The sequence below is a fragment of the Aquarana catesbeiana genome, linkage group LG04 (genome assembly GCF_042186555.1).
Source record: "Aquarana catesbeiana isolate 2022-GZ linkage group LG04, ASM4218655v1, whole genome shotgun sequence".
Taxonomy (NCBI): Eukaryota; Metazoa; Chordata; class Amphibia; order Anura; family Ranidae; genus Aquarana; species Aquarana catesbeiana.
In genome coordinates this window covers 346,885,883-346,905,287 of record NC_133327.1, presented here as the reverse complement: position 1 = coordinate 346,905,287, position 19,405 = coordinate 346,885,883, and the positions used below count along the sequence as shown (strand labels likewise).

Sequence of the window (19,405 nt, the reverse complement as noted above, 5' to 3'; positions counted from 1 at the left end):
CACCTTCTGAGGAGTGAAGCAATCTACAAACGCTTCCAAAAGTGGAGAACGGCCCCTGATACTGGAATCTCGTGAGACTTTACGAGATTACAGCACCAGAAATTCACCGAAACACCAAGATGTCAGTTTATTAAGCAGTGATAAATTATCACCGCTCAATACACGGACAGACGGTGTGGATTAATGTTAATAAAATAATGAGTCCCCCTACATTATATACATATGTATACACACACACACATTATATATACATGTATGTACACACACATTATATATATATATACATATACACATTATATGTATATATGTATATATATGTATACACATAAATATGACAGGGGGACATGGTTACAGTGTTGGGGGGTCTGAACGAGGCATAAGGAAGTTAAAAATCTTCCTCCTTCCCCCTCAGATCCCCCCAGATTTCCTCTTCACTCACCGATTCACCACCTCTGAGCTGGTCAACCTGGGAGTGTGTATTCTGACTCAGATCGCCAGTGAAGCGGTGAGATCACCGCTTCATAAACTGGCCGTTACTGTGTCATTCATGAGGATTCTCCGTGTGTAGAGATAATCGGCGGGAGAACAAGTTCAAACATGTTCTCCCCCGATTATCACTGTTTCATAAACTGTTTATGGACTGTGATCAGCGTCGATCCTTGGGATCACCGCTGATCACTGCTTCATAAACGGACACCATAAAATGATAATTCTCCCACTCTACAAGACTCTGGTCTGGTCGCACCTAGAGTATGCTGTCCAGTTCTGGGCACCAGTCCTCAGGAAGGATGTACTGGAAATGGAGCGAGTACAAAGAAGGGCAACAAAGCTAATAAAGGGTCTGGAGGATCTTAGTTATGAGGAAAGGTTGCGAGCACTGAACTTATTCTCTCTGGAGAAGAGACGCTTGAGAGGGGATATGATTTCAATATACAAATACCGTACTGGTGACCCTACAATAGAAATAAAGCTTTTTTGCAGAAATTAGTTTAACAAGACTGGTGGCCACTCATTAAAATTAGAAGAAAAAAGGTTTAACCTTAAACTACTTAGAGGGTTCTTTACTGTAAGAGCGGCAAGGATGTGGAATTCCCTTCCACAGGCGGTGGTCTCAGCGGGGAGCATCGATAGTTTCAAAAAACTATTAGATAAGCACCTAAATGAACGCAACATACAGAGATATACAATGTAATACTGACATATAATCACACATAGCTTGGACTTGATGGACTTGTCTTTTTTCAACCTCGCCTACTATGTAACTCTGTAACTATGTAACTTTAATCGTTTGCCGACCAGCCATCGCAGTTATACTGCGGCAGGGCGACTCTATTTCGCGAATCGCCCATACCGGTACGGCAGTCACCTTGATGGCTATAGCAGGCACGCACACACAGCCAGAGCCGATGTACGTGGCCAGCGTACCACCACCCGCAATCGCTCCACAGAGAGCCAGAATGGAGATCTGTTAATGTAAACAAACAGATCCCCATTGTGTCAGGGGAGTACAGAGTGATCGTCTGTTCCTAGTGATCAGGAACAGCGATCTCTCTCTACTCCCAGTCAGTCCACTCCCCCCACAGTTAGAAACAGCTCCCTAGGAAACACCTAACCCCTTGATCGCCCCTAGTGTTAACCCCTTCCCTGCCAATGTCATTTATACAGTGATCAGTGGCTATTTTTACCTCTGATCACTGTAATAATGTCAATGGTCCCAAAAAAGTGTCCGCCGCAATGTCGCAGTCCCGTTAAAAAAAACGCTAATCACCACCATTACTAGTAAAAAAAATAATAATAATAAAAATGCCATAAATATATCCCCTATTTTGTAGACGCTATAACTTTCTCGCAAACCAATCAATATACGCTTATTGCGATTTTTTTACCAAAAATATGTAGAAGAATACATATTGGACTAAACTGATGAAGAAATTTGTTTTTTTATTTATTTTTTTATAGCAAAAAGTAAAAAAATATTGTCTTTTTTTTCAAAATTGTCAGCTTTTTTTGTTTATAGCGCAAAAAATAAAAACCGCAGAGGTGATCAAATACCACCAAAAGAGAGCTCTATTTATGGGAAAAAAGGACCTCAATTTTGTTTGGTTACGGCATAGCACGACCGCACAATTGTAAGTTAAAGCGATGCAGTGCCGTATCGCAGAAAATGGCCTGGTCATAAAGGGGGTAAATCCTTTCGGGGGCTGAAGTGGTTAATGTAATGTTGCCTTATGAGTTTATGTGAAATCTCTATTAATAGCTGTAAAATAATTGTAATTAGGAATATATTTTATTTAGATATGTATCTATGTAAGTGTGTGACATAGCTTCCCAGAAGCCCCTGTTATACAGATGATTCGGTGCCTACGCTTGTTTATCTAAACAATGGGACCCAAACCTCTTTGTTCTACAAACATTTACTTCAAAGGATCCCTTGTTTAAATATACAATGAAGGTGGCCAGCCCATCATCAATAGTTAACTTCCCTGAAGTCAAGTTAAATCACCCGCTTAAAATAGTCTGTGCCAAGGATTTGCATTGAAGGGGGCTGACTTATGCAAAATATAGGGATTGGAGATGTGTCCAATCCTTAACCAGGAATAGGGAGGCCCACCAATCAAAGCCATGCCATATCAACCAATAAGCCTGTAATGATATACACAGCCTAGATGGGAGGGGAGAGTACATACTCTTTGGTAGAACTGTCATCAGAATAGAACCTTGGTGGGTTGAAGTATGGTAACTATGGGAAATCTCTCTTGTACTTGTATCTAAATGTTGGTCTTATGTCTTTTCTGTCCTGTTGTTTTGTAGATAAATGTTTTCAGTGTTATACTCTGCATTCCTTCATGTAATCTGTGATTTTTACCCTTTTAGATATATTGCTGTGTATTAGTTTAGGCCTTCTTACTACTTACCAATACATTTTTGTTATTGTGTTAAAGCTTTCACTCATGGTCAAAGAACTCTCATTAACCCAAATCATATCTGAGAGATATTAAATCTCAAATATAAATTACGGGTAACAGTAACATTTCCACTTTCAACATAAATAATGTTGGGATGACGTTACAATATTGCCCAAGACTAATGTTAGTTTAATAAAGGAGTCCAGGCTGTAAAGTTAACTACCAAAACTGACACATAGCTTGACCTCATTTAGTAAGATAAATGCTAATTAACTTGGAAAAGTAATCTGACTAGTTTTGCTAAATAAACTCCATTGCAAATATAAGTGATGTCTACTCCCACAATACCTTTCACACAGTTAAAAATCAAAGTTTGTAGCTGTGCCTAAAAGAAAAACATCTAAAGATGGCAAATACTAGACAAGAAACACTTACCCACAGGACCGTCCCCATGCCCTCTGACCTCAAGGAGCACTTTGAGAAAAACACAAAAAAACCTATTAAGCATGTCATAAAGGAAAACATTCATATGAGACCACAATAACACAATATTGAAGGTCTGCTGCATTCTGCCTGCCAAATTGTTACTCACGTTTCAAAAGGATAGGCTGATACTGGGCATGCTAAACATGCACCTTTTTTTTTTTTGCCTTTTTGCCCTGCTGTTTAATCCACTTTACACTTTACACTTGCCAGCAAATCCTGACTGACAAAATGACAGCTGGGAGCTGCTGTGTAAGACCCCTTTCACAATGAGGCAGTTTTCAGATGTTTTAGCACCAGAAATAGCACCTGTAAAGCGCAAGAAAACTGCCTACTGTGCCATCCAAGTGTGAAGGCCCGAGTGCTTTCACACTCAGGTGGTTCGCTTGTGGGACATTAGAAAAAGTTCATCAAGCAGCATCTTTAGGGTGGTTTGGGAGTGCTGTATACAGTGCTCCCAAAACACCCCTGCCCATTGCAATGAATGGGCAGGGCTTCCAAAGTGCCTGAAAAAGCAGAAAAAATGCAGAAGCACTGCAAAATGGGCATTTTTAACCCCTTGTTTGGGGTTAAAAGCTCCCCGCTAGCGACTGAAAAGTGCCACTTAAACAGCAGTAAAGTTTTACTACTAACGCACGAGCGGCCCCAGTGGGAAATGGGTCTAAATACAAAAGACATACCGCCTGGCACAGTATTTATGCACTGTGCAGGCATGAGATTGAGAAATATTTAAATCAATATGTTTTTATTGAATATTTCACAGAACATAAGTGAAAAACATATAGAAAAATAGTCACCCAGATATGCACTTCTTCAGCCTATGATACAGTCTTGAGGATTATTCTATAACAGAGTCTGTATACAATAGACACGTAAACCAAGGTAAAAAATGTGATATATAAATTATATCTTGCTAGATCAAGAGTGAGAGACACCACTCCCCTGCCCAGGCACCCCAACTGGGAACACGCTGCGCACTTTGAAGGTTGTTGCATTGTTTTCTTTTTTAGATAACGTCTAGTGTTAGACTAAGTAATATATGAAATATAAATTGGTGTTCGAAAAAGATAAAAGTAAGAAATATAAAATATGAAAGTATAACATAATATAAAATAAAATTAGGGAAAAAAAGAAAAGAAAAACGCAGTCTGATAGTTACCTCCCTTTGGTAGTACAGTATGGGTTATAAGTGATACATTTAGGTCTTATGTTTCATTGTGTACCAATCTACCCATTTTCCCATGTTTTTTGGGCTTTACTGTAAGTGTTTTGAGTTGATGCATATAACATCTTGTACGCTGCGTGAGTGTTAGTCGTATTGATTACTTCATGTAGAGACAGGGTTTGTTGATCGCTCCAATGGTGCATTATCGTTAATCGTGCACTCAAAAGAATGTGCACAGCTATGGTCCTGTATTCTGGTGGAATTAACTCTATGTCTAAGTATAAAATTGCATTTCCCAGTGACATGGGTACTTTAATATTCAATACTTGTGAGATTACTCCATAGACTCCTTTCCAAAAGGGGATTATAGTGGGACAAGACCAGAGTACAATGTTCCCACAGCACCACAGTTCTTCCAGCAGGTATTGGAACTTTCTGGTGAAAATTTGGCTATTCTATGGGGTGGTAAATACCATCTGAAGAGGATTTTCTGCGATAATTTCCATAAGTTTACACTCTTTGTTGCAGTGTACGTGATGTGTAGTGCCTTTCTCCATTGTTCCAGGGAGTAAGATGTATCTAAGTCCTTCTCCCAGGGAATCATATGAGTTGTTTTCAAGGGTATATCCTTATTTTTTAGTATATTATAGAACAACGACATACCTTTAATCTTGGTGGTAGGGTTTGTGTAGTATTGGAATACTCTCCATGGTATCTCAATATTTGTTTTCAGGTTGTTCAGATGTGTAATCCTATGGCATGTGTAATATTCTGAGTTAGCTAGGTTGTATTCTATCTGTAAGGACCTGAAGGTTTTTGGAGTTGGACCTATCATTATATCTTCATTTTTTCTATCCCCTTTTCCACCCAGCTTGAGATGTTTAAGTCAGGTATTATGTGTGTCAAGCTATAGGTGGGCATTGATAGTGTGGAGGTAATGGAGTCCTGAAATGGAGTGTTTAACAAAGCTCTCCAGGCATAAAGTGATGCTGTGACGGTGGGAGAAAGTGATGCGTATCTAGGGGTGTATTGTTGGCTAGTAAGAAGAAAGTGATAAAGATTGCCACCTTTAAGTTGTATATTTTCCAATTCCTTCCATCTGGTATTGGGGCTTTGGGGGAACCATGTTTTAATTTGCGCCAATATTGAGGCAATGTAATAGTCTTTAAGAACTACTAAGCCTACTCCTCCTGCTTTCCTAGTATTGATTAGTTTGGAGAATGCACACCTCGCCCTCCTTCCTTGGAAAAGATATCTGTTGATCATAGATTGGGCTTTAATAAAGAAGGTGTTAGGTACTGGGATAGGGATGGTCCTAAATAGGTATAGAAATTGTGGTAGCAGTACCATTTTAAAGGCTGCAAGTCTCCCGGACCAGGATAATTCTGTTTTTGCTAGATCTTGGAGTTTGGGGTGTAGTTTGTCTAAGAATAATTTGCTTTGAACAATTCTTCTGTCTTAGGTGTTAAGGTGATGCCTAAGTAATTTATACCAGTGGTGCTCCACGTGTATGGGTATAATTGTTCCATTTTGTGCTTAGTTTTAGTAGGTAAATTGATGCCAAGGATGTATGACTTAGTGTCATTTACTTTGTAGTAGGATATACTGTTAAACACTTTGAGTGTTTGATGTATTGAGGCTATTGAGGTCTCCACGTCTGTGATCATGAGTATAACATCGTCAGCAAATAGACTGATAGTGTTTGTTGAGTTGCTAAACCTGTGTCCTCTAATTTGAGGGTGGTTGCGTATGTAACTCGCCAGAGGTTCCATGAGAAGGTTGAAAATTAACGGTGAAAGTGGGCACCCCTGGCACGTTCCATTTGTAATATTAAATGAAGTGGAAAGTGCCCCTGAGGTGTAAACCTGGGCAGAGGGCTTGGAGTATAATGCCAAAGTTGCAGAAAATTTGGTGCCTTGGAATCCAAACTTCTCCAATACCCTGGCAAGATATCCCCAATGTATCAGATCGAACGCCTTCTCTGCATCCAAAGCTAGGAACAGAGAAGGCGTTCCCTTCAGATTTGCATGGTGGATTATATTAATTAAGCGCCTTGTGGCGTCAGTGGTTTGACGTCCTTTTGTAAATCCGGATTGGTCCATATGTATTAGCTGTGGAAGTATGTTTATCAGCCTTAGTGCAATCAGTATGGCATATAGTTTCAGGTCGTTATTAAGTAATGATATTGGCCTGAAATTCTGTGGAAGAGATGGTTCCTTCCTTGGTTTAGGCAGGGGGCTTACGAGTGCTTTCAACATTTCTGATGGGAAGGAGGAAGAGGCAGTGTTGAAAATATTGGCTAGGTGGGGTGAGAGGATGTACTTGAATGCTTTGTAGTATTTTCCTATGTATCCATCAGGACCTGTGGACTTGTTTAGTGGTAGCGTATCTATAGCATGAGATACTTCCTGGATTGTGAAGGGAGAATTAAGGTGCTGTAGTTGTGTTGGGGTTAATTGGGGAAGAGATACTTTCTTCAGAAAGCCCTTTATAGCCTCGGGGGTTGGTTGTATGGTATGTGGATCATCTGCTAAGTTGTACAGAGATCCATAATAATGGCTAAATGTGTCGGCAATTTTTTGTGGGTGTTGATGTTTATCTTTAGTGATCGGGTGTTGGATGTACGGTATCTTGGTTTTGTACCTGTAGCCCCTTAAGCGTTGTGCTAGGAGTTTCCCCGCCCTGTTACCATTTACAAAATAGTTCATATTTAGACGTCTAGTAGACTTTTCAAAATTTCCTAATAGCAGCAATGGAAGATCATAATGGTGTTGTGATAATTGTTTAGAAATTGAGGGTGTGGGTTTTTGTTTATTACTGATTTCTAAGTTGTGAATTTTGTTTGTGAGATCCTGTATTTGCTGTTGGTGCTGCCTCTTCCTCCTTGCCCCCAGTTTAATAAAGATACCCCTCATGAACGCCTTATGGGCATTCCACAATGTAAACTTATCATCCACAGAATTCACATTATCGCTAAAATATTGCGTTAAATGTTGTTCCAATATAGTTTTAGTAGGTTTTTCCTGTAAAAGAAGTGTGTTAGCTCTCCAGATGGGAACAGGGTTCGAGGAAAATGAGTTTCTGATTGTCAGCACTACAGACGCGTGATCTGACCACGTAATATCATTTATGGATACTGCTACAGTTCTGGACAAGGTCCATTGATCTACTAGGAATAGATCAATTCGTGGCTATGACCTGTGTGGTGAAAAAAAAAAAGTGAAGTCTTTTTCCCCTGCGTGAAGGCATCTCCAGGCGTCTAATAAGTTTTGCTGATGTATGGTGTTTTGAGGCGTTTGGATTTTCCTGATGGGGGTAGAAGTGGAATGATTACAGACATAAATTTTTCTTTTGCATGGTAAAAATGTAACCATAGTATTACATCCCTAGGGATCTGATCAGAGAGGTATGAAGATTAGGGCAGGTGATAGATCCTTTCTATGATCACATCTAGATCCGTGGGGTCTGGAAGGATTTATTTAAACAGAGTAGTGGCGTACTCACGCAGGTCTCCTTGCTGTACAGACTCTGGGATCCCTCTGATTTTTAGATTGTTCCTTCTATTTCTGTCCTCCATGTCAGCCATTTTAGATTTGAACCCTTCTATTACTTCCTCTTTTTCATCATGGGCATCTACCGAATCATTCACAGTATCTGCAAACTCCCCCATCTTGTTTTCAATGTGCCCCACTCTGGATTCTACAGCCTGTATCTCCTTATTGAACTTTTGCATGCATGACATTATGTCAGTTTGGATTGAGCTTCTTAGGGACAGTAACATGTCCTTTAGTACCGTGTCGATAACTGGCTGATTGTTTGTTGGGAACACCTCAAGCTGTCAGGTAGCTTTCTAGTGTCCTCCCCAGAATCAGTGCTGGGGCTGGCTGTGGGGCTGCATCCAGAGCCATCCATCCGGAATTTGGCTTTAGCTGGGCTTGCAGACTGAGGGGTATTAGGGTAGGATTTCTGACTGTCTGGGGACCCACCAATTTTGCTGATAGATGCAGAGTTAGCAAGAGTGGAGTGTGTGTTATGGGCCGGGGTGGATGAATGGCCAGGGCCATCTTGCCTACCTCCATGTGTCTGCCATGATACAAAATCCATCAGTTTCTGTGGCTTCCTGAGGTCTTTTCTTTTCCTGGCCATGGTCATCGATGCTGTGGTGTGCAGATCGCTCCATTTTTGGGGTGAACCCCCCTCTGGAAAGTCACTATTAGCTGCTGTTTATCTGTGAGGAGAGGAGCTCAGCTCTCACACATCCATCTTGCTCCACTGCCAGTCACGCCCCCCCGAGACTGAGAAATATTAAGTAACATTATTACAATAGCATCTACTCTTTTTCATTCACCTGCACATCAAAGGGATGACCTTCAATCTGCATACATCAGTTAAAACAACTTGACAGGAAAAAAAAAGTTTTTTCGTAAATACAATTTGTTCATACATAACTCATACATAACATAACATACATACATTAATAGCCCTTAGTTTACCATAATAAGCCCTAAATAACCCTTTTCCTTCCCCACTTAACTATTATTTTCCTGCTGTTTTTCCTATTTTTATAACCATTAATATGTAAAAGTTTTTTTATTTATCAATTTTGTAAATTTTTTTGTGTCACATTTAAAAAAAAATAACTTTTTTGATTTGTAAATAACTGTGCAATGCTTTGTATCAGATCATCATTTTAGAATCATTTTAAACAGGACAAATTATAAAAAAAAGTATAAAGTAGAAAAAAGTGTGTTTTTTTTTTCATTTTGTTACTTTTTTTCTATGGATTGCATACAAAATTTTGCAAGATAATATCACCAAAAGAAAGTTTAATTTATCCTAAAAAGGATATATGTATTACTTTGTTATCTTATGTAATAGAAAAGTTATTGCCAAATAAACAGATCTATCACAAAAATGTGCTTTGGTCCAGAGGGGGTGTACAGGTATGAGCACTGTGGTGGTTGAGCATACAAAGCACCTCCCCCACAGTTAGTAATGACTCCCAGGGAACACATTTAACCCTTTGATTGCCCCTTATATTAACCTCTTCCCTGCCAATGTGATTAGTACAGTAACAGTGCATATTTTTTAGTACTGATCACTGTATTCGTGTCACTGTTCCCCAAAAAGTGTCAAAAGTGTTAGTTAGGTGTCCGATTTGTCCACCGCAATATCGCAGTCCCGCTATAAGTTACTGATCACCGTCATTACTAGTAAAAAAATAAAAAAATAAACAAACAAAATATACCTTAGTTTGTAGATGCTGTAACTTTTGCGCAAACCAATCAATATACATGTATTGGGATTTTTTTTTATCAAAAATATGTAGCAGAATACATATTGGCTTAAATTGATGAAAAAAATCAGATTTTTTATATTTTTTTATTGTGGAAAGTAAAAAAAATGTTTTTTTCAAAATTGTCAGCTTTTTTGTATATAGCACAAAAAATAAAAACCACAGAGGTAATCAAATGCCACCAAAAGAAAGCCCTATTTGTAGGAAAAAAAGGACATCAATTTTATTTGGGTACAGCATTGCATGCCTTTTGCAACTGTCAGTTAAAGTAACGCAGTACCGTATCGCAAAAAATGGCCTGGTCATTAAGGGGGGTAAAAGTAGTTAAAAAAGGTGCAAGGTGAAGTTTAGGCCTGACCTATTTTACTCAGGATTCTATATTTCTGCTACTTGATTGTGCGCAGTCCTCCCACTTAATTCTTAAATCTAAATACAGGTAATAAAAATTAACATTGTTGTGGTTGCCAAATGTGCATTGCACTAAACTGACTTTTAACCTCATGCAATCAGTGTAAGGCAAACCAAATGAATGGTAAAGGAATAAGAACAAATGGTAATAAATAATAATAATAATAATTGTTAAATCACCTGTCAATCAGTAGACCAGCTGCTTTACAATTACAGTGCTCTGTGTGTTTCCCTAAGCAGATAGGGTTATATGTGGCCAAACAGACTTGGAAGCAAGGGACACATTTTCAGTATGTTGCATAAAATGAAACTCACCATATCAATACACCAATGCAGTCTAAAGCTAGACATACATCTAACAGATTCCTCCAACCCCAGCCAGACGCAGCTGCTATGCAGTCGATAATTTTCAAGCTAGATATGAGCTGGATAACGCTCACAGAACACTTTGTCTCAGGTCTGCTCTTTAAAAAAAACTCAAGATATCTTTCTCAGATGGTATTGTAATGCTAAAATGAAGCCATTTTAATAGAAGTAGGAGATCATAAACTGTTTGAATTAGTAATAGGAATTCAGTTATAAGGATTTAGCGCTGCTAACATTGCAATTGAGGTACAACTTAAAATTGAGAAAGCCCTTTATGCCCCCAGCAGTTGCAACAACTGTAGTTCAAGAAACTGTTGCTAACTATTGTATTCAAAACTTACATTTACTATACTGGAAATTTTCAACATGCTTGTTTAAGTTGTGGAGGTAAATTTTGTGAGGCCGGGTTCACACTGGTGTGACAGGACAGCCGTCCTACTTTGGATCCGACTTTGCCTTGCGACTTGAAGCCGACATATGTCCGACTTTCAATGAACGGGGATCCGACTTGGATCCCTGCCAATACCAGGCACTGTGTTTGGTAATCTTGAGGGGGAACTCTACGCCAAATTTTAAATAAAAAACCGGCATGGGTTCCCCCTCCAAGAGCATACCAGGCCCTTTGGTCTGGTATGGATTTTAAGGAGCACCCCCTACGCCAAAAAAAGGCGTGGGGGTCCCCCCAAAATCCATACCAGACCCTTATTCGAGCATGCAGCCTGGCCAGTCAGGAAAGGGGGTGGGGACGAGTGCCCCCCCCGAGCCATACCAGGCCGCAGGCCCTCAACATGGGCCTGCGGCCCCCCCACCCTAAAGCACTTTGTCCCCATGTTGATGAGGACAATGGCTCTTCCCGACAACCCTGGCCATTGGTTGTCGGGGTCTGCGGGCGGGGGGATTATCGGAATCCGGGAGCCCCCTTTAATAAGGGGGCTCCCAGATCCCAGCCCCCACCCTATGTGAATGAGTATGGGGTAATCGTACCCCTACCCATTCACCTAGAAAAAAAGTGTCAATAAAAAAACACACTAGACAGGTTTTTAAAGTAATTTATTAGGCAGCTCCGGGGGTCTTCTTCCGACTTCGGGGGTCTCTCCCTTCTTCTCCGCGGGCTTTTCCTTCTTCTCCGTGCTCTCCAGCCTCTTCTACGCGCTCTCAGGTTCATCTCCCTCTCTCCGGTATCTTCTGCCTGGCTCCTCCGCTATCTTCTGCTGTTTTGCCCACTCTTTTGCTAGCGGTGGCCCAGTCTTCTCCGCTGTCTTCTTCCCTCTTCTCTTCTTCCGATGTTGACATGACGCTCTCTCCCACTGTAATGCTGTGTGCGTGATCCGCAACGACTTATATAGGGATGGGGCATGGTCACTGGGTGATGTCACCCGATGACCCCGCCCCTTATTACATCACAGTCCCGGAGCATGATGGGACTGCGACATGAGCTCCAATGTCGGATCGTTTGTCGCACTAGTATGAACCCGGCCTTAATCCCTTAAAAATCACAAAGCACCTGGTCCAGATGGTGTAAAGGCCTACACTATAAAAGCATGGATTTTTATGCCCTAAATGTTCAATTACTTCAACTACATTAGACAATGCAAAAATGTACCCCTTAACCTACTGCATGCCTCATTTTCTGTTATACCTAAAATCGATCATAATCATTACAACCTTTCCAACTATTTATAAATTAGCACAGATATTAACTTGATTTGTTGTAGCCGTATTAGTGCAATTGTGACAGAGAAAATTGAGTACTGTCCGTGATACTTTTTTTATTTGCACTAACATACAATTTTTCAGGACAAGCTTTCGGGGTATGTCCCCTTCTTCAAGGTACTGCTTGGACCTTGAAGAAGGGGACATACCCCGAAAGCTTGTCCTGAAAAATTGTATGTTAGTGCAAATAAAAAAAGTATCACGGACAGTACTCAATTTTCTCTGTCACAGATATTAAATCATTTTGCAACATTTTGTCCAATAGGTTAAAATTCAATTAGATAGATGTACTTACAACAACTAGTGTTACAACATTGAGAGAAAAAAAATAGCTTTTTGTATTTTGGGTGAGTGAGGTACTGGAATTATCTATGCCATGTCCAGGGCTGTCTGCCCTTTCCTTGCTTACAAGGCAAGTCCAAATGCCATGCAACAGTAAAAGAGACTGTGCCAGCCACTTAACCATATTGCAGTCTGTATAGCCTTTGATTGGCTATAATGAAGAGTAATGAAGAGAACTATACATTGTATCTTTCTCTTCTTGCAGGAGAGGAAATGTAAACAAACCAAAGTTTGTAAAACAAAAATAAAAAATAAAATCAAATAAAAAAAGGTTTGCCAGGGTTAGTTTTAGGGTCAAGGTTGGGTCCAAGGTCAAGTCGGGGTAAAAGATCGCAGTGATTTTTAGTGTAATTTAAAAAAAAAAAATTAATCAATTAGTTATAGTGTCAGTTAGGGCCTAATTCACTAAGAATAAGGAGAAAAAGTAGTCACTCTACCTCTAATTACTCCCAATTAAGCCAATTAAGACCTCAACTAGGCAAACATGCAAACGGAAAATTGTGTACAAATACGCAAACATGCATTAGTGAATTCCAAATAGTCCGGCATAGTCGTGGTTCCATAACTGGCAATTGCTAGTGATTTTCCTATATGGAACTGTGCTGCAGTATTTAGCTATGATCATGTGTGTACATGTATGCCAATAAACTGTTCTTATATGGGATGTGCTCTACCTTGTGTGCGGCTGTTTATTTATATTAAAATTATTGTGCATAGTTTGTGTTCTTCTTTTGCTAACAAATGCTGTTCCAAATGATTATTACAGAGTAGGGATGAGCCGAACACCCCCCTAAACAGGAAACAAATTAGAGTGAACACGCAAACACAGTTGAAGTCTATGGGGCCGTGAAGGCTTATAGTTATTAGTTATAGTTAAGTTATTGCCATAAAAAGTGTTTGGGGGTATGTATCAATGCAAAAAAAAGTTTTAAAAATGGCAGTTTTTTCAGGAGCCGTGATTTTAATAATGCTTAAAGTGAAACAATAAAAATGAAATATTCCTTTAAATATCATGCCTGGGGGGTGTCCTTAGTGTGCCTGTAAAGTAGCGCATCTCTCCCATGTTTATAACAGTGCCACAGCAAAATGACATTTCTAAAGAACGAAAATGTCATTTAAAGCTGCTTGCGGCTCCCGGCAATATAGATAAAAATACCAAAAAAAAATTGCGTGGATGTCCCACCCAAAATCCATACCAGGCCCTTCAGGTCTGGTATGGATATTAATGGGAACCCCACACCAAAATATTTTTAAAAAATGATGTGGGGGTCCCCCAGGGCCCTAGGCCCCTAGGCACTATATACTCTGAACAGCAGTAAATATACTATACGGCCTGCCCTATATACTCTGGACCAAATTGGGCCTTAGGTGTTGGTGGTACCAGAAGACTGTAAGCCCTCACAGTTACTCTAGTTGGGTGCAGGAACAGGCCCTGCGTTGAAATATTATATCAAAAATTGTAATTACATGACCCGTTAAACAGAGGCAGAAAAATTGGGCCTTGGGTGGTGGTGGTGGTGGTGGTGCCACAACACTGTAAGCCCTCACAGATACTCTTGTTGGGTGGAGGAACGGGCCCTGCTGTGAAATATTAGATCAAAAATTGTAATTACATGCCCCTGTTAAGCAGGGAGAGAAAAAATTGGGTCTTGAGTGGTGGTGGTGCTACAACACTGTAACCCCTCACAGGTACTCTTGTTGGGAGCAGGAATGGGCCCTGCTGTAAAATATTAGATCAAAAATTGTGATTACATGCCCCTGTTAAACAGGGAGAGAAATTGGTCCTTGGGTGGTGGTGGTGGTGCCACAACACTCTAACCCCTCACAGAGACTCGTGTTGGGCACAAGAATGGGCCCTGCCGCATACTCCATGATCGTGTTCGAGACTTGATGTCCGCCAGGGGCCCGCGATTGTGCCACAGAGTGGCATAACGGGGAGATGCCTATGTAAACAAGGCATTTCCTGTTCTGCCTAGCCACATAACAGAGATCTACTGCTCCCTGTCACCAAGAGCAGTGATCTCTGTGTTCTATGTTCTAGTGAGACAATCCCCCCACAGTTATAATCATTCCCTAGGACACACTTAACCCCTTGATCGCCCCTAGTGTTTAACCCTTTCCATGCCAGTGTCATTTACACAGTAATCAGTGCATTTTTATAGCACTGATCGCTGTATAAATGACAATGGTCCCAAAATAGTGTCAAAAGTGTCCGATGTGTCTTTTGTTTGTAATTACATGCCCCTGTTAAACAGGGGCAGAAAAATTGGGCCTTGGGTGGTGGTGCCCTAAGCCAAAAATATTGTTGGAAGTTAGCATCATCAAGATTGCGGAGGAATAGGATAGTCAGCATAGGCAGTCTTCAAGGGATCCCACATCCATAGCAAATTCAATCAGTTACATCAGCATCAGGTGCTTGATAGCTGCTGATCCAAGATTTATTCATTTTTATGAATGTGAGCCTATCAACAGAGTCTGTGGACAGGCGCACTCTTTGATCCATTACAAACCCTCCAGCAGCACTTAATGTGCGTTCAGAAAGCACGCTGGATGCAGGACAGGCCAGTAGCTCAATTGCATATTGAGCAAGTTCTGGTCAGTGGTCCATTCTCAAGACCCAGTAACCCAGTGGATGCTCTGTTGGAAAGGCCTCCAAGTCTGCTCTTGCCCCTAGATATTCCTGCACCATATAATGCAGACGCTGACGATGGTTGCTTGAACCAGGCCTTGGCGCTGAGGACTCAAAAATTGTTAAAGGCAACGGCCAGCCGTCCACCTTCTCCACCGCTCTTCCTTTGGCTGAACAAAGCCTCAGCAACACGTTGTCCAGCATCAGGAAATGGTAACCTCCCAGGGTCTGGAAATGCATTACACAAACCTTTCTTCAAGGCCTCCTGAAGATTTTTCATCCTCTGCTCCTTCTGCGAAGGCAGGATGAGTTCTGCAACCTTACCCTTGTAATGTGGATCAAGAAGGGTTGCCAGCCAGATCCCTCTCTTTGATACCACGAATCCTAGGGTCCTTTCGCAGGCTTTGCAGAATGAGGGAGGCCATGCAGCGTAAATTTGCAGAGGCATTCGATTCTGAGTCCTCTGGGTCACTAAGGATCACATTATCCGTAACTACCTCCTCCCAACCACGTACAACTCCTTGGGTTTCTGGAAACTGAAAATCATCCCTTGAAGACTGCTGAGTGTTATCCTCTACATCCATGCTGACACAATCCTCCTCCTCTTCTTCCTGTGTGTGTGGCGGGCCTGCAGGAATGCTGTCTGGATAAAGAGGACCTTGAGAGGAAAGGAAGCTCTCCTCTTCCTCCTGCTGTTCTGCCCCAAGTGCCCTGTCCATGATTCCATGAAGCGTATGCTCCAGTAGGAAGACTAGAGGGACAGTGTCACTGATGCATGCATTGTCGCTGTTCACATCCTTGTGGCCTCCTCAAATGGTGACAGGACAGTGCATGCATCCTTGATCAATAGCCATTGGCTTTACAAAAAGAAGCCAAGCTCCCCTTACCCTGTCCTGGTGCCATACTCACACAGGTACTAATTGATGTCATGTGTGATACTTGCATTTTTGGATTTCTTGGTGTAACTCACTCAGATCCAATTTGCCTCTGTGCAGAAGCTTCCTGTAAGAAAATTATTGCTGCTCTTTTTTTATTTTGCAGGGTGACTGGTTTTGTCTGTCACAGAGTGATGATGTCACCACTTTTACAATATAATTTGTGGATTTGCAGAGGCATTTCATGAGCACAGTCATCACAAGTGACTCTTGAGGTTGATATTTAAAGCCCACCTCCAGGTAAAATGTGAAGCCTCTCCATCTTTCACACCAAATCCCTAAGCCTTCCAAAACAGTATGTAACTAACCTCACATGATCTACCTAAGCACATTTTTTGGGTGCTGTAGCTTGTGGTGGTAGGAGAGGAATGTCCGTGTAGGGCATTGTGTTTCTGTCATCAAGTCATCAGGGCAGCATTCACGATGGATCTACAATGCTGGGCAACATGATTAATGTTGGTTTTACATCTTGGAACTTTTTTTTTAAATAAAATACTTTTTCTATGATGTGTGTGTCTGGTATGCTTCGGGAGTATGGGGGGGGTTGGTCTGGAGCAAGGGGGTGCACACACTTTTCCCCTTCCTTTTCTAGCTAGCCAGGCTGTATACCTTGGTAAGGGCCTGATATACAGTGGGGACGGAAAGTATTCAGACCCCTTAAATTTTTCACTCTTTCTTACATTGCAGCCATTTGCTAAAATCATTTACGTTAATTTTTTTCCTCATTAATGTACACACAGCACCCCATATTGACAGAAAAACACAGAATTGTTGACATTTTTGCAGATTTACTAAAAAAGAAAAACTGAAATATCACATGGTCCTAAGTATTCAGACCCTTTGCTCAGTATTTAGTAGAAGCACCCTTTTGATCTAATACAGCCATGAGCCTTTTTAGGAAAGATGCAAGTTTTTCACACCTGGATTTGGGGATCCTCTGCCATTCCTCCTTGCAGATCCTCTCCAGTTCTCTCAGGTTGGATGGTAAAGGTTGGTGGACAGCCATTTTTAGGTCTCTCCAGAGATGCTTAATTGGGTTTAAGTCAGGGCTCTGGCTGGGCCATTCAAGAACAGTCACGGAGTTGTTGTGAAGCCACTCCTTCATTATTTTAGCTGTGTGCTTAGGGTCATTGTCTTGTAGGAAGGTAAACCTTCGGCCCAGTCTGAGGTCCTGAGCACTCTGGAAAAGGTTTTCATCTAGGATATCCCTGTACTTGGCCGCATTCATCTTTCCCTCGATTGCAACCAGTCGCCCTGTCTCTGCAGCTGAAAAACATCCCCACAGCATGATGCTGCCACCACCATGCTTCATTGTTGGGACTGTATTGGACAGGTGATGAGCAGTGCCTGGTTTTCTCCACACATACCACTTAGAATTAAGGCCAAAAAGTTCTATCTTGGTCTCATCAGACCAGAGAATCTTATTTCTCACCATCTTGGAGTCCTTCAGGTGTTTTTTTAGCAAACTCCATGTTGGCTTTCATGTGTCTTGCACTGAGGAGAGGATTCCGTCGGCCACTCTGCCATAAAGCCCCGACTGATGGAGGGCTGCAGTGATGGTTGACTTTCTACAACTTTCTCCAATCTCTGCATCTCTGGAGCTCAGCCACAGTGATCTTTGGGTTCTTCTTTACCTGATAACTCAGTTTGGCTGGACGGCCAGCTCTAGGAAGGGTTCTGGACGTCCCAAATGTCTTCCATTTAAGGATTATGGAGGCCACTGTGCTCTTAGGAAGCTTAAGTGCAGCAAAAAATTTTTGTAACCTTGGCCAGATCTGTGCCTTGCCACAATTTTGTCTCTGAGCTCTTCAGGCAGTTCCTTCGACCTCATGATTCTCATTTGCTCTGACATGCACTGTGAGCTGTAAGGTCTTATATAGACAGGTATGTGGCTTTCCTAATCAAGTCCAATCAGTATAATCAAACACAGCTGGACTCAAATGAAGGTGTAGAGCCATCTCAAGGATGATCAGTAGAAATGGACAGCACCTGAGTTAAATATATGAGTGTCACAGCAAAGGGTCTGAATACTTAGGACCATGTGATATTTCAGTATGTCTTTTTTAATAAATCTGCAAAAATATCAACAATTTTGTGTTTTTCTGTCAATATGGGGTGCTGTGTGTACATTAATGAGGAAAAAAATGAATTTAAATGATTTTAGCAAATGGCTGCAATATAACAAAGAGTGAAAAATGTAAGGGGGTCTGAATACTTTCCGTCCCCACTGTAAGTTTTGGGGGCACATCCCTTTTTTTAATGGAGCACACATAGAAATCCAGACTAGAAAGACATCTTGGAAAATTGTCTGACTTTGGGGGTACCCCACACAATTTTTTACTGCATAGGGTCCCCTTTAAAAACCCATAACAGACCTCTATCTATGATTAGGGTCTGGTATGGATTTCTAGGCAGACCCACACCTTTTTTTATTTTTTTGTGGGATCCCCCTTGCCAGCCCATACCCGATTTCTATTAAGTATAAAGGTCAAGTATTAATTTTTAAGGGGGATCCACACTAAAAAAATAGACATGGGGTCCCCCAAAATCTATACAGAACCTTATGCTACATAAGGGGTCTGGCATGAATTTTTATCATGTACCCCATGCAAAAAATGGTGTAGGGGCCCACCAAAATCAATAACAAACTATTTTCCTAGATAGCTGTCTAGTATTTATTTTTGAATGGGCCTCACACAGAATTCATACCAGACCCTTTCCCGAGAATGAAGCCGGTGTGTCTTGGAAAGGGAGAGTTAGCAAGCTTGCACACTACCCTCACTCCAGAACCATATCAGGTCACATGCCCACAGCATGGGTAGGGTACCTTGCCCTTGCAAGTAACCTTGTCCTCATGATAATGCGGCCTCATTCTCACATCAATGGCTGGTGGATATTGGGTTTTAGGGTCCATTATCAGAATCTGGAAGCCTAAGATAAGGGGATCTCCAGGTATCCTACATGAATAAGTAAATGCAAAAATGTTTTTAAATAATATTTAAATTTATTAATTTAAATAAACACATGCACTGTAGAAAATGTGACTGAAGTAAAATGACAGCTCCTCAGCTACTGTAGCAGCATTCTTTTCTTTTTTAATGTAATTTTTCTGGAGTGCATATTTTAGGTGTTTCAATTCATGTACATGTTTAAGATATCCCT

General features: G+C 41.1%; 1 protein-coding gene across 3 annotated transcripts in view; it reads right to left on the bottom strand.

The window, feature by feature from the left end:
• The window catches only part of LOC141140128 (uncharacterized), a 618,302-nt gene that overhangs the window by 35,289 nt on the left and 563,608 nt on the right, over positions 1 to 19,405 (bottom strand). For all 3 annotated transcript variants that reach the window (XR_012243897.1, XM_073626977.1, XM_073626978.1), the window contains 2 exons: positions 8,628 to 8,849; positions 3,342 to 3,380 (listed from right to left, as the gene is read on the bottom strand). Coding sequence is in view for 2 of the 3 variants with exons in the window: in XM_073626977.1 (XP_073483078.1) it covers positions 3,342 to 3,380; positions 8,628 to 8,706 (118 nt within the window). In the remaining variant the exon portion in view is untranslated. The remainder of the gene's footprint in view (positions 1 to 3,341; positions 3,381 to 8,627; positions 8,850 to 19,405) is intronic.